At 36.2% G+C, this 15000-nt stretch overlaps 1 protein-coding gene across 1 annotated transcript in view; it reads right to left on the bottom strand.

The window, feature by feature from the left end:
- Positions 1 to 15000, bottom strand: part of LOC115227418 (calpain-1 catalytic subunit) — a 26373-nt gene that overhangs the window by 540 nt on the left and 10833 nt on the right. The window contains exons 6-8 of the mRNA XM_036498615.1: positions 14544 to 14622; positions 12682 to 12798; positions 4478 to 4521 (exon numbers count right to left, since the gene is read on the bottom strand). Of these exons, the coding sequence (XP_036354508.1) occupies positions 4478 to 4521; positions 12682 to 12798; positions 14544 to 14622 (240 nt within the window). The remainder of the gene's footprint in view (positions 1 to 4477; positions 4522 to 12681; positions 12799 to 14543; positions 14623 to 15000) is intronic.

The raw sequence follows: 15000 nt of genomic DNA, 5'->3' as shown, positions 1-15000 counted from the left end.
AGGAATTTCCTCTAAGTACTCCGAGATTCATAGTATAAGGAAACCACTGCAAGATAACAGAGAAAATATTGAATGTATCTGTGCGTGCGCGCGCGTGTGTGGTGTGTGCATGTATACATATGTATATGTGTGTGTAATCTAAAATTCAATGAAAATACGGTAAACAGAGACGGTGACAGTTAAGGGAACAGTACATAAGGTTTGACGGTCAGAGCAAAATTGAAAAAGCCTTTAACGTTTCGAGCCTACGCTCTTCTACAGAAAAGAATGAGAGAAAAGAATGTGTACACACACACACATACTTACGAACCAATATATATATATATATATATATATATATACAAAATAAGAAAATGGAGAAATATATCTAAATCATTCATCAACTATCAGATAATACCGAATCATATACTTTATTAAAACACTACACAAGAGCATTAAGATTAGACATTAATACAGTACAACTATTACAAACAATATAATGAGATATAACTAAATAAATATAACAAGATATAAAAATACATATACATTATAACTGACAGCTGTTTCGGCCATGCAGATAGGTATGTCTCATTTAACCTATATTGCAGGTATAAATGAGACATTAACAAAAATATCTTACTGCCTCTTCGGAGATTCTAATGTAAGTATGAGTACATACCCAAAAATCATTTACATATAAATATAAATATGAGTGCATATATACTCATATCCTTATATATATACACACATATACATATACATAATAATATAAATATAAATAATATAAATATAAGATGAAAATAATAATGCAATACAAATGTATTACTTTCCAGTAAAATAAAGCCCCAAAAGGGTAGAATTATATATATAAAAGTAGATAAATGGTACAACAAGGCACCAATATTTACTGGAAAATACCAATCGATATGAATACGACGCTATTGTATAGCTTCACTGCCTATTTACTAGCAAAGACGCGTGTGTGCAACAAACATGAAAAATTTGTCTTACCTCTAGAAAAAACATTCGATAAATGGACAACCTAGAATCGGATAATGCAGGATCGGTTTCTGATTCTTCAAATACGTTTGACAACGTAAATTTGATTAGTCTTCATCAGCTGCATTTACCTAGACAATATTTCAAATGTTGCCACATCAATGCCAGTATACTTGCCTGAACGCCTAAAATGATGTTTTGTTTGGTAGTATATATATATTATATATATCTATATATATATATATATATATATATATATATATATATATATCTCCTTCTGTGTATAATACACAGAAGGATATATTTACAAAAGAATTGTAGAGGAATAACTGATCTGTCTTTCTGGCATTTTATTTTGTGTGTAGCTAAGGAATTTTTGCTATTTTAAGGGACAGTGTGGGAGGTTGGTTGTGGTAGGGAAGGAAGAGCAATGTGGAACCAAGAGGATTTCTTGTTTCTGGGCTAGTCAGGATTTTGGGGACTGGTCTTAGAGTTCAGAATGGTGTGAGTGTGTGTGTCTCTCTGTACATGTCTCTATGTGCGTGTATATATATACATGTGCTTGTGTTTTATATTTGGTAGGATGGTGTGTGTGTATATGTGGACACGTCTGTGTGTATGTGCATGCGTGTGATTAGAATTTGTCAAGGTGTTGTGTGTAGCATGTGTGTGTATGTGTGCGCCTGTGTGTGTGCGTGTGTATGTTTGTGTGTTTTGTGTTGTGGGGATGTAATGTGTATGTACGTGAGTGTGTACGTGAGTGTGTGTATCTACGTGAGTGTGTGTGTCTGAGTATGTTTGTGCTGTTATAATTCTCCTGGTAGAGGTGTGTGTGTGTGTGTGAGGGTGCACATATGTGTGTGTTGTATTTATCAGGGGTTCTGTGTGTGTTGGGTTTATCCGGGTGGTGTGTATGTGTGTGCGTGTACGTTCTGTGCATGTTGGTACTGAGTATGTGCTTGTGTGTGTGTACACACGCACACACATGTATATATATATATATATATACATACATAATACACACCTAATTATATATATATATATATACTAATATATATATATATATATATATATATATTATAATAATAATACATAATATATATATATACTAATAGATATATATATATATATATATAATATATTATATATATACACATAATATATATATATATACATAATATATATATTATATATATATATATATAATTATATATATATATACATAATATATATATATATATACATAATATATATATATATATATATATATATATATATATATATATATCAGCGGCGACGACACAAATTCCAGTTGATGTTGATCCACTCAATAAAGTAGCCTTTTCGTGAAATAAATGTGCAAGTAGCTGAATATTCCGCAGGTATGCGTACCCTTAATGCGATGAGGCTGGCCCCTCTGAATTACAGGTACAACTAATTTTTTACTGGCTGAGTGAACTGGAGCAATGTGAAGCAAAAGATCTTGCTGAAGGACACAACGCGCCCCCGAGAATCGAACTCAGGAACTACGATCGCGAGCCTAACCATTGAGCCACACACGCACACGCACAAATTTTATCCGAGGGGGGTGTGGGGAGTTTCGGAGAATTTACACGTGACAGATTTCTTTACTCACAGATTCCAGAAAGATGAGTGAAATCTTCTTTAAACATCTTCCCGAGTGTGTAGATTAGGATTATATCGGATTATATTGGATTACGATTATATCGGGATATAATGTGAAGAATAAATCCCGTACGTTCGCATACATCCCTTCTGGCACACGTCACTTATATATACGTGCGCGCGCGAGCCAGTTTTGGGTTTTTGTATTCAAATGTGATAAAATCGTAATTTACACAATCTGAAAAATATTTGACTCTTTTACTTGTTTCAGTCATTCAGACTGTGGCCATGCTGGAGCACCGCCTTTTACTCGAGCAAATCAACCCTAGGACTTATTCTTTGTAAGCCTAGTACTTATTCTATTGGTTCTCTTTTGCCGAACTGCTAAGTTACGTGGATGTAAACACACCAGCATCGGTTGTCAAGCGATGTTGGGGGGGGGGGTCAAACATAGACACACAAACACACACACATATATATACGAGAAGCTTCTTTCAGTTTCCGTCTACCAAATCCACTCACAAGGCTTTGGTCGGCCCGAGGCTATAGTAGAAGACACTTGCCCATGGTGCCAAGCAGTGGGATTGAACCCGGAACCATGTGGTTGGTATGCAACCTACTTACCACACAGCCACTCCTATGCCTATCTGTAGAAAATTTCACTAAAAATTACCTGTTTTTCTGAAAGTTATGAGGAAATAAAAGCGACTCGTGTAAATTTTCCGAAACTCTTATTTCTCTCCAGAAACTTTGCTTCTCAACAGATTCGGACATGATCGAAATTGACACCATCTGAAGCGTTTCTTATTATAAAATATCCATTTTCTGGAAGTTATGAGGAAACACTCGGTGGTGGTGGTCGTGGTGATGGCGGGCACACTGGTAGATGTGTTTGTCTTCCTAGCATAGAACAACCTATCAAGTGGTGTTAACGCCAATATGTTGTGCCCATTCATCATCATCATCATCATCATCATCATCATCACCATCATCATCACCATCATCACCATCACCATCATCATCATTATCACCATCACCATCATCATCATCATCATCATCATCAGCATCACCACCATCATCACCATCATCATCACCATCATCATCATCATCATCATCATCATCATCATCATCATCATCATCAAGGCCATCATCTTCACCGTCCCTCTTCCCCTCCTCCCCCTCCTCCTCCTCCTCTTCAGCCTCTTTCTCTCTCCTCCTTCATTGTCAAATGCCCGTCTTCCTGGCTCTCATGACAGGATCCACGGAGTCAGAAACACCCCCCACTCCAACACACTCAGTCATAGAACTCATCGGGCTCTACTCCCCCTCTTTGAAACAACAACAACAATAATTTTAATAATAATAATAATAATAATAATAATAATAATAATAATAATCCGTTCTACTGATGGCATAAGGCCTGAAATTTCTGTGGAGAGGCTAAGTCGATTACATCGACCCCTGTACATGACTGGTACTTAATTTATCGACCCTGAAGGATGAAGGTAAAGTCAGCCTTGGCGGATTTGAGCTCAGAACATAAAGACGGACGAAATGCCGCTTAACATTTCGTCCGGCGTGCTAACAGTTCGGCGCCAGCTCGCCACCTTAACAACAACAACAACAACAACAACAACGATGATGATGACGACGACCATACTACTGCTGCTGCTGATGATGATGATGGGTAAGCGGTGGCGATGGTGATTTTAATGAAAGGGATTATGATGGTGACAATTGTGTTGATGATGATGATGATGATGATGATGATGATGATGATGATGGTCACGATGTTGGTGATAATGTTGATGATGGTGATGATGATAACGATGATGATGTTGTTGATAATGACGGTGCGGATTTAGATACTTACCGAAGTGAAGGTCACGTCATCGCTAGCATGCTTCAAATATACCTCTGGAAGAGAAAGTCAAAGATTATTATTATTATTATTATTATTATTATTATTATTATTATTATTATTATTATTATTATTATAATTATCATTATTATTATTATTCTATGTTGATTTTGCTTTATATTGTACAAGTGGCTCCAAGTCTCACCCAGAGACCTCTAGAGAAAAGGGTTGGAAGTTCATGTTGTTGTTATGCCTAGTGTGCCATATATTGGGGGTGGGGATGTTTGTACTAATGAATGTCTAAAAAAAAAAGTTTTTTTTTTTTTTTTTTTTTTTTAAACCGAAAATTATGGTTGTTTTAAACCTTGAGGTTACATAGAGAGTATTTTGCGTAGGATATGAGCAGTTCCCAGAGCACTATCTTTTGAACTTCTGCCATTTTTGGGTTTCCTGGTATCTGAGTTAGGTAGCTATCAGCCCTTTTGCTATCATTCCCAGGCACCTATGACAACAGGTATTGTTTTAGTCTTCAGCTTCCACATTTTGCTGATTTCTTTTTCAAGATCTTTATATTGCTCAGTTTTGGTAGGTCTTGACAGATACGTTTATATCGATTGGGACAGTCATATCAATGAGGAGGCATGTTCTTTGTCTGAAGTCTTTCAATATGATGTCTGGCCTATTTGTATCTATCTTCCTGTCAGTTTGAATGGTGAAGTTCTAGAGGAGTGAGATGTGGTCATTTTCAAGCACTGGAGGTGGATATTATTATTATTATTATTATTATTATTATTATTATTATTATTATTATTATTATTATTATTATTATTATTATTCAGTAGTTTTATTTTTATAGCGTGCTTTCACTTCACTACCGAGCGCAGCTCTGTGTGCCTTGGGTATGTGCTGTGATTTGTTGTGATGCTCTGATGGTTATTGTATGGAAAGTGTTCTGCGTAGGATGTGTGCAGTGCCTAGTAGTGCAATTTTCTGTATGTTATATGTGTTTGTAAGTCCTGGTGTTTTTGTTATGTATTTATCTGAATATTTTTATCATGCCTAATGCACCTACTATGATAGGAATTGTTTCCGTTTTCAGATTCCACATTCTAGTTACCTCTATTTCCAGGTCTTTTTGTATTTTGAGAGTTTCTCCATTTCTTTTAGAGACACGTTGTCATCTGCCGGTATTGATACATCAATTAGAAAGCATTTTTTTCTTCATGATCTCTGACAACTATATCTGGTCTGTTGGCCTTAATTTCTCTATCTGTGTGTATCGGCAATCCCAGAGTATGGTTGCTTTCTCGTTTTCTGTGACCTTTTCTGGTGTGTGCCTATACCATCTTTTTTCTGTTGTTATTCCATAATGTTGGCATAGCTTCCATGTATGTAGGTTCCAACTCTGTCATGTCTGTGAATATATTCCTTCTTAGCCAGGACTGGGCAGCTAGAGATAATATGATTTATTGTTTCTTGTCCATCTCCTCATATTCTGCAGTTACTTGTAATATTTCTTTTCATTACATGTTTTTGGTAACTTCTGGTGGGGAGGCTTTGGTCTTGTGCTGCAATTAAAAATCCCTCTGTTTCTGCTTTGAGTCCTGAGCTTCTCAACCATTGCTGGGATTTTTCTTTGTCTATTTCTTTTGCGTTTAGTTTAGTGCAGTATTTACCATGAGGGGCTTTTCTTGCCATCGTTTTATCATGGTTCGTTGCTGTTCTATTTAGTTTGGATTTCATTTGTTTTATAGCTTTTGTTGTTTCTTCATCATCTCTTCTTCTTCTTCTTCGTGTTTATTAGGTGGTATGATTTCTTGTTTGTATTTGTCAGCTTCCTTAAATACTGAGAACAGTTTTTTGTTTTGCTCGTGTTTTGCTGCTATCTGGATCAGTTTTCCTTCCTTCTGAAGTAGGTATTTTTGCAGTCCTATGGTGGTTATTTTATAGTAGTTTTCCAGCTGTATAAGGCCTCTACCACCTTCTATACGTTGTATATATAGTCTTTCTATGTCAGGTTTTGGGTGATGCATCCTAGATCCTGTCAGTATTTTTTTGTTTTTCCTATCTATTTTGGACAGTTCATTTCGTGTCCAGTTAAGGATATTGTAGCTGTAACTTATAACTGGGACAGCTAAAGTGTTGATACCTATTATCTTGTTTTAGCATTGAGCTCTGTTTTTAGTATTGATCTAACTCGTCTATAATATTCTTTTTTTATTTTCTCTTTCATTTGTGTGTGTTGTGTCTTATCTAGTTCATGGATTCCTAAGTATTTGTAAGTTTGGCTTTGGTCTAATTCTTTTATTTCATTGGTTTTTATCTAGTGTGATGTTGCTACTCTTAACTAGTTTTCCTCTTTTCATGTCTACTTTGGCGCATTTTTCTAATCCAAATTTCATATCTATTTCTTTGGTAAATCCATGAACTGTCTTTAATAGTGTTTCCAGCTGTTTGTCATTTGCAGCATATAGTTTTAGGTCATCCATATATAAAAGGTGGCTGATCGTTTTGCCGTAACATTTATATCCGCATCCAGTTCTATTTAGCATATCAGATAGAGGTGACAGTGCCAGCAGAAAAGAGTGGAGAGAGCGTGTCTCCCTGGAATATTCCTCTTCTAATGGGGATGTCTTTGGTTTTCATGAGTCCCTCTTTTGTTTGGAGGTGTAGGACTGTTTGCCATTTATTCATAGAGTGCTCTATGAATTTTATGATTGTTGGTGCTACTTTGTTAATGGCTAGTGTTTCAGGATCCATGTGTGGGGGATGCTATCAAACGCCTTTTTGTAGTCAATCCAGGCCATACTGAGGCCTTTCTTCTTTCTGTGGCTGTCTTCAGTTACGGCTTTATTAATCATTAGTTGATCTTTACAGCCATATGAGCCTTTGCGGCATCCTTTCTGCTCTTCTGGGAACAGTTTGTTTCGTCCAGGTGCTTGTTCAGCCTTTGCGATATCACTGCAGTAAATGCCTTGAACATAGTAGGGAGGCAGGTTATTGGTCTGGTTTTCTGGTTTTGCTGTTTCATTTGATTTGGAATTAAGATGGTTTTCCCCTTCGTGAGCCATTCAGGCATTGTCTCTGGCTCTGCTAGTATGCTGTTAAAGTTTTCAGCCAGCTTTTTGTGCATTCCTGTTAGATAATTCAACCAGAAGTTGGGGATCTTGTCATGCCAGGTGCCTTCCAGTTGCTTAGTTTTTGCAGTGCCTGGGTAACCTCTTCAGTTGTTATGGGGGTCCAAAGTTGTTCAGATGCCGAGTTTGTTTATTTTGATACTCTTTTTTTTTTGGCTGTTCGTTCGCCGACCATATTTCTTTCCAGAATTCTTCCAATTCTTCTGCCGTTGGTGCTGCAGTGACTTCTATTTTATTTTTCCCAGATCTTGGTAGAACTTTTTGGGGTTGGTGTTGAACTTTTGTTCTGTTCAAGAAGCGTTGGCGTTCTCGTACCGGCGGATCCTTTGAGCTTGGCAAGGATATCTTGCTTCAGCTTTTCTTTTATCTCCGGCAAATCTTTTCTGTGATGTTATATTGCGGAGCATTTTTGTTCTCTTTTTGTTGCTCAGTAGCGTTGATTGTTTGCTGATTTCATTAGGATCGACAGGTCTTTTCTAATTTTTTAAATTTTGTTTTGGATGTTATTTATCCTCAGGGTTTGTTTGGGTGGTGGTACTCTGTTTGGGCGGGTTTGGGTGAGTATCCAGCTTCTTGTGGCTGCAGTGGCTGCTGCGTATATCAAGTCATTCAGTTCAGTGATATCACTTTTTTTTTGTTTCAGTGGCTAGTTCAGTGACGGCTAGGTTTATGCTGTTATAATTGGTGTTGTTATTTCGTTTATTTTTATTCTTGGGAGGTATGTCGGTGGTCCATTTTGGGCTCTGTGGTTTTCAGTTCTAGATTATTTATTTTTTATTTATAATATCATAATCATTAGGGTCCCTTTCGTTGTTTACATCGTGTTTGTTGGGAATGTTGCGTTTGTCTTCGTGTTTTACAGTTTCAGTGTTTATTTATTGGGCATTGTTGTGTGGCTTCTATCTACATTTCCTGGTGTAGTTTTCTTTTAGGTGTTCTATTTCTATTTCTGATATTTTTTTGTGTTGAGAATGTATCTTCGTACGTTAGCTAATTTATTAGGATTCATTGCTGTATCCAAGTCTATATCTCTATTATTTTCCTTCCATATTTTATATGTATGTGTTGTTGTATTTTCATTTTTTGGGTAGAGTACTGCTGTGAAGTATGCGTGTAAGATAGAAATGTATTCCTCACGTGTCCATTTACGTCTTTTGGGTTTTATTTGCGGGACATGAGGTACAACGTCCGCCCATTATTTTGACGGTCGTCATTTCGTAGGGTACTGGTCCGTTTATTTCTGTTGTCACATTATTTCGCACGTGTAGTTTTTCGTACATTTTTTGTTGTAAGTTTAATGTACGTACCTCCCGATTGTTATTCTTGGGTTGAATAGTATCGGTGGCATTTAATTTCTTCGTAGTTCCTTTGTACATGGTGTTGAGGTCGGGAATGATCGTGATGTTCCACGCATGTTTACATGTGTTGTGTTAGTGGTGGAGATAATATCGAGTCAAAATTCATCATTTCGTTTCGAAAGTAGTAATAAATTTCAATTAGTATTACTTACTCGGATACAGTCCAATTCTTTGTTAGTAAATCTTTGGCTCCATAGGATGTCCTTGTTTTCGATGTTTGTGGATAGATTTCGGAGCTTTGTATTTTCTTTCTTACATCTTAAACGTCCCCGGTGTTCACTCCTTAAACGTCCCCGGTGTTATTATTATTATTATTATTATTATTATTATTATTATTATTATTATTATTATTATTATTATTATTATTATTATTATTATTATTATTATTATTATCATTCAGTAGTTTTATTTTTATAGCGTGCTTTCACTTCACTACCGAGCGCAGCTCTGTGTGCCTTGGGTATGTGCTGTGATTTGTTGTGATGCTCTGATGGTTATTGTATGGAAAGAGTTCTGCGTAGGATGTGTGCAGTGCCTAGTAGTGCAATTTTCTGTATGTTATATGTGTTTGTAAGTCCTGGTGTTTTTGTTATGTATTTGTCTGAATATTTTTTTATCATGCCTAATGCACCTACTATGATAGGAATTGTTTCTGTTTTTAGATTCCACATTCTGGTTACCTCTATTTCCAGGTCTTTGTATTTTGAAAGTTTCTCCATTTCTTTTAGAGATTCGTTGTCATCTGCCGGTATTGATACATCAATTAGAAAGCATTTTTTTTCTTCATGATCTCTGACAACTATATCTGGTCTGTTGGCCTTAATTTCTCTATCTGTGTGTATCGGCATATCCCAGAGTATGGTTGCTTTCTCGTTTTCTGTGACCTTTTCTGGTGTGTGCCTATACCATCTTTTTTCTGTTGTTATTCCATAATGTTGGCATAGCTCCCAGTGTATGTAGGTTCCAACTCTGTCATGTCTGTGAATATATTCCTTCTTAGCCAGGACTGGGCAGCTAGAGATAATATGATTTATTGTTTTTGTCCATCTCCACATATTCTGCAGTTACTAGTTATATTTCTTTTCATTACATGTTTTGGTAACTTCTGGTGGGGAGCTTTGGTCTTGTGCTGCAATTAAAATCCCTCTGTCTCTGCTTTGAGTCCTGAGCTTCTCAACCATTTGGGATTTTTCTTTGTCTATTTCTTTTGCGTTTAGTTTAGTCCAGCATTTACCATGAAGGGGCTTTTCTTGCCATCGTTTTATCATGGTTTGTTGCTGTTCTATTTTTAGTTTGGATTTCATTTGTTTATAGTTTTGTTGTTTCTTCATCTTCTTCTTCTTCATATTATTAGGTGGTATGATTTCTTGTTTGTATTTGTCAGCTTCCTTAAATACTGAGAACAGTTTTGTTTTGCTCGTGTTTTGCCGCTATTTGTATCAGTTTTCCTTCCTTCTGAAGTAGATTTTTTGCTGTCCTATGGTGGTTATTTTATAGTAGTTTTCCAGCTGTATAAGGCCTCTACCACCTTCTATACGTTGTATATATAGTCTTTCTATGTCAGATTTTGGGTGATGCATTATTTTTCTTGTTTTCCTGTCTATTTTGGTCAGTTCATTTAGTGTCCAGTTAAGGATATTGTAGCTGTAACTTATAACTGGGACAGCTAAAGTATTAATACCTATTATCTTGTTTTTAGCATTGAGCTCTGCTTTTAGTATTGATCTAACTCGTCTATAATATTCTTTTTTTAATTTTCTCTTTCATTTGTGTGTTGTGTCTTATCTAGTTCATTATTATTATTATTATTACTACTACTATATTATTATTATTATTATTATTATTATTATTATTATTATTATTATCATTATTATCATTATTATTATTATTATTATTATTATTATTATTATTATTATTATTATCATTATTGTTGTTGTTGTTATTATTATTATTATTATTATTATTATTATTCTTGTTGTTATTATTATTATTATTATTATTATTATTATTATTATTATTATCATTATTCTTGTTGTTATTATTATTATTATTATGATGGTCATAGCTGGAAAAACCTTTCGTCACGGGTCTGTCAGATCAAGACTGACCTGGCGCTAAGCAACAACAACAGCAACAGAGAAGGACTCATTTAGTATATATATATATATATATATATATATATATATATATATATATATATATATTTAGAAAAATTAAAAGCAAAGTTTTTTTAAAAGAATATTTGTATAGAGTTCAAATATAAGAGGCATTTTCCTTGTTTCTGCCTTTCTCTGTCTCTCTTGTTTACTCTTGTGGGTTCAAGGTCCATGTGAATTCTTGGTAGGGACGAAGAAGGAGGAGGAGGAGGAGGGGGAGAAGGGGAGGAAGAATTTTGGATTGCCTTGATTGTCGTTGGTCAGTGGTTGCTAGCAGATCCTGCTGTTCAATTTATGAAAATATTTCTATTGAAAGGTTTGTTTATAGAATTTGCGTAGGTGTTATACTAAAAAGCATTAGTGATAAAGTTTGGAAGAGGAGGGGGAGGAGGAGAAGAAGAAGAAGAAGAAGAAGAAGAAGAAGAAGAAAAGAAGATGATGATGACGATGACGATAATGATGATGATGAAGAAGAAGAAGAAGAAGAAGAAAGAAGAAGAAGAAGAAGATGATGATGATGACAATGACGATAATGATGATGATGGATGATGATGATGATGATGATGATGATGATGATGAAGAAGAAGAAGAAGAAGAAAGAGAAGGGAGAATATGAATGCGTGGAAGTAGTGGGATGTTGGATGATTTAAAGTTGGCACGTTGTATGTTATAGCTGTGATTGGGGCTGATTTTTAATGGATTCTTAGGAATGTAATATTTGCGTGTGTATCTGTGTTATTCTAAAGCTTAGGTGGATATATCGTTTGTCGTAGATGCGTTCAGAAGGGGCCTGTATTTTGTAATAAAGGGAGTTTCTTTACTTATTCGTTGGTTCGAGATTGTATCGTCCCTGAATTGGTAGATAGGGAAAGTCCTGAATCTTGGAGTTTTGTTGTTGGCTGAATGCTATTTTTCTGTTTTGGGGAATTTTTATCTGGGATCTGTGCAGGGCCATTCTTTTACGTAAACTATTTTTTGTTTGGCCTATGTATTGCTCTTGACACCCAGAGCAGGTTAGTGTGTATATCAGGTTCTCCAAAGCACATGTGAAGTTGCTTTTCACTGTGAAACGTTGTCCCTGTTTGAAGGAGAACTCTGAACCCTCAATTAGATAATCGCATATCCCGCAATTGGATCTTCCACATCTTTTTACTGTCGGCTTCTGTGTTGCTCCGATCTGGCCCGTCGCAAGGAAAAACTAAGCTACGAGCATTAGATTTCATGGAAAAAGGACCGAATGTATACGAAACAAGGACAGAAAAACGGACGATGTTACACGTATATAAATACAAAAAAAATAATACGAATATTATTAAAAAAAACAACAATAATAATAATAATTCGACTTAGACGAATTGAACTCAGCCGGCGTATTTGAAAAATAATGCTTTACAGCAGACGAAGAAAGCGATGTTATCGTGGCGCTGGTCCGAAGCGAAAAGGCTATATATATATACATAAGTATGTATATGAATAGATACATAGAAAGAGCGAGAAAGTGAGTGAGAGAGAGAGAGAGAGAGAGAGCGAAAAACGTTGGATAAATAGCAAGGGAGACAACTTACTGGTGAGCGTCCTTAAACGTGTAACGCTCTGGCAGAAATCATCGAAGAACATACGACCATTTTGATCAGCGTATCTGATGCAAATGTTGACTGCAACACATTTATTAAGTTTACCGTCTGTAAAGAGATGGATGCACAGTGTATTAATACGTAGACACGATATTAGGCGGCTGGTCTGTTGTATGACTGTTCTTGTACAATGCATTTAATCGGAAGTGAACGCAAATACTTGCAAAAATCAAGGTCCGTGCAAGGGAGATAACAATTCAAGATGTCTCAAAATGACTGTCCTCCACTTATCTGAGTAGCAATATATTTTCTAGTCTCGTATAACATCACGTAATCTCATGTAGTCCGACCCAAAACGGACGCAATTATTGGAGAATTATATCTTGCTTGTTTCAGTCATTGGACTGCGACCGTGCTAGGTGCCACCTCGAAGGGTTTTGTTGCACAAATCGACACCTGTATTTTGAAGCAGGGCACTTATTCTAATTGTCACTCTTAGCCGAACCACTTGGTTATGGGGACACAAAAATCTCAACATATGTTGTCAAACGGTAGGAGTATAAACAGACACACACACACATGCATACACAGTTGACCATTTTCTTTGACTACAAGTGGATTGTTCCTCATGAGTATGTTCTACCTGGTCGACAGCAAACAAGGGGTACGACCGTGGCGTTTGTGGGATGCTATTTGTCAGAAAAGGCCACAATTACATGCGTCCAGTTAGTGGCGATTGCACCATGACAACACCACAACGCCCCTGTCCACTCAATGCAGCTTGTGCAGAAGCTTGTGGCGCTAGGCACAGCGTTCCCTAGGTCATATGTGTGTATCTATCTATCTATCTATCTATCTATCTATCTATCTATCTATCTATCTATCTATCTATCTATCTATCTATCTCTATCTATCTATCTATCTATCTATCTATATCTATCTATCTATCTATCTATCTATCTATCTATCTATCTATCTATCTATCTATCTATCTATCTACACTTTCCTCTCTGGTCAATCTTTGATCAACTTCTTCAAGTACCACTTGAAAAGGAAAGTGAGAGTAGAGAGGCAAGTTTTGTCTAGCGAATGTTTTAAAAAAAGATGGGTGAATGTAGCAAGGATGGCACGTATGAATGACGAAGCCACCTTCAGCATAATCCTATGAACCCAGAAATTGAAAACAGAGGGTTACCCACTTGCAAACAAATGTGGTAACATATAACAATATTGACCAAGGTTACCGTGGTCTTTTTTGGTAGGCTTTTCTTCCCACGGATAAACCTTACTTGCTTTCCCCTTTACACCATATATCATAACACTGTGATACACGATCCCTATTGATCGTTTTTTTCCTCTTCCCCTTTTTTTCTCCTTTTTTCTTCTTTTTTCATTTCTCTTTTCTTTTGTTCCTTTTCCTTTTCTTTTTTATTTTTATTTTAAAATTTTTTATTTTATTTTATTTTATTTATTTTTTTTTGTTCTTTTCTTCCCTTTTACGATCCCTCTTGATCGAAAACCTACGCCACCCCCTTTTTTTTTGTTTCTTTTGTTTTTTGTTTTTTTCATCCCCCAAAAGAAAAGCTCTACCTTGTAACTTGTCCCATCTGTGTGCAGCCCTGTGTGGCCAATAAAGAAACTTATCTATGTCTGTATATATATAAATCTGTATATATATATATCTATCTGTAAACACACACACACACACAGACACACACACACACACACACACACACATATATATATATGTATGTATTGGTTGTGTCTGTGTGCGCGCGCAAGTGTGTCTGTGCATGTATGTAAACACCTGACACACACTGCATTTGAAAAGAAGCAAAATATAAAATAATTACGGGTAAGGTCGTAATAAGGCAACAACTCGTGAATGTCCACCGCTCCAGAATCGTCCAAGTCACAGAACCGGAAGTGTCTCTGGAAAAGAAAGAGTAGAAGAAAAAGAGGGGGGGTATAGAACAGAGCATGAGAATGTGATATCACACACACACACACACACACACACACACAGGTACACACACATGTAGATGAATGGTATTTTGATCTGAGATCGTATGATGAAGCAAAAATGTTTTCAAAACGGAAGACAGAAGTGAACCGGAAACGCATCAAGGCCGTCACCTTCGCTTAAACACTTACTTCTATTATGGTTCACCGATTTCTTGCTTTATAGCGCTCAAATGTTTGTGTTACGTATAAAATTTCCTCCCGCCATCAAATCGACATTTTTCAGCACAATGGGTGGACAAAGATGAGCCACCAAAAGACAGTCCAAAAAGCAAAATTCATCAAAAG

Source organism: Octopus sinensis, unplaced genomic scaffold (genome assembly GCF_006345805.1).
Source record: "Octopus sinensis unplaced genomic scaffold, ASM634580v1 Contig03056, whole genome shotgun sequence".
In the NCBI taxonomy this organism is placed as follows: Eukaryota; Metazoa; Mollusca; class Cephalopoda; order Octopoda; family Octopodidae; genus Octopus; species Octopus sinensis.
Note: the sequence above shows the minus strand (reverse complement) of the source record. Positions and strands in the feature narration are given on the sequence as shown.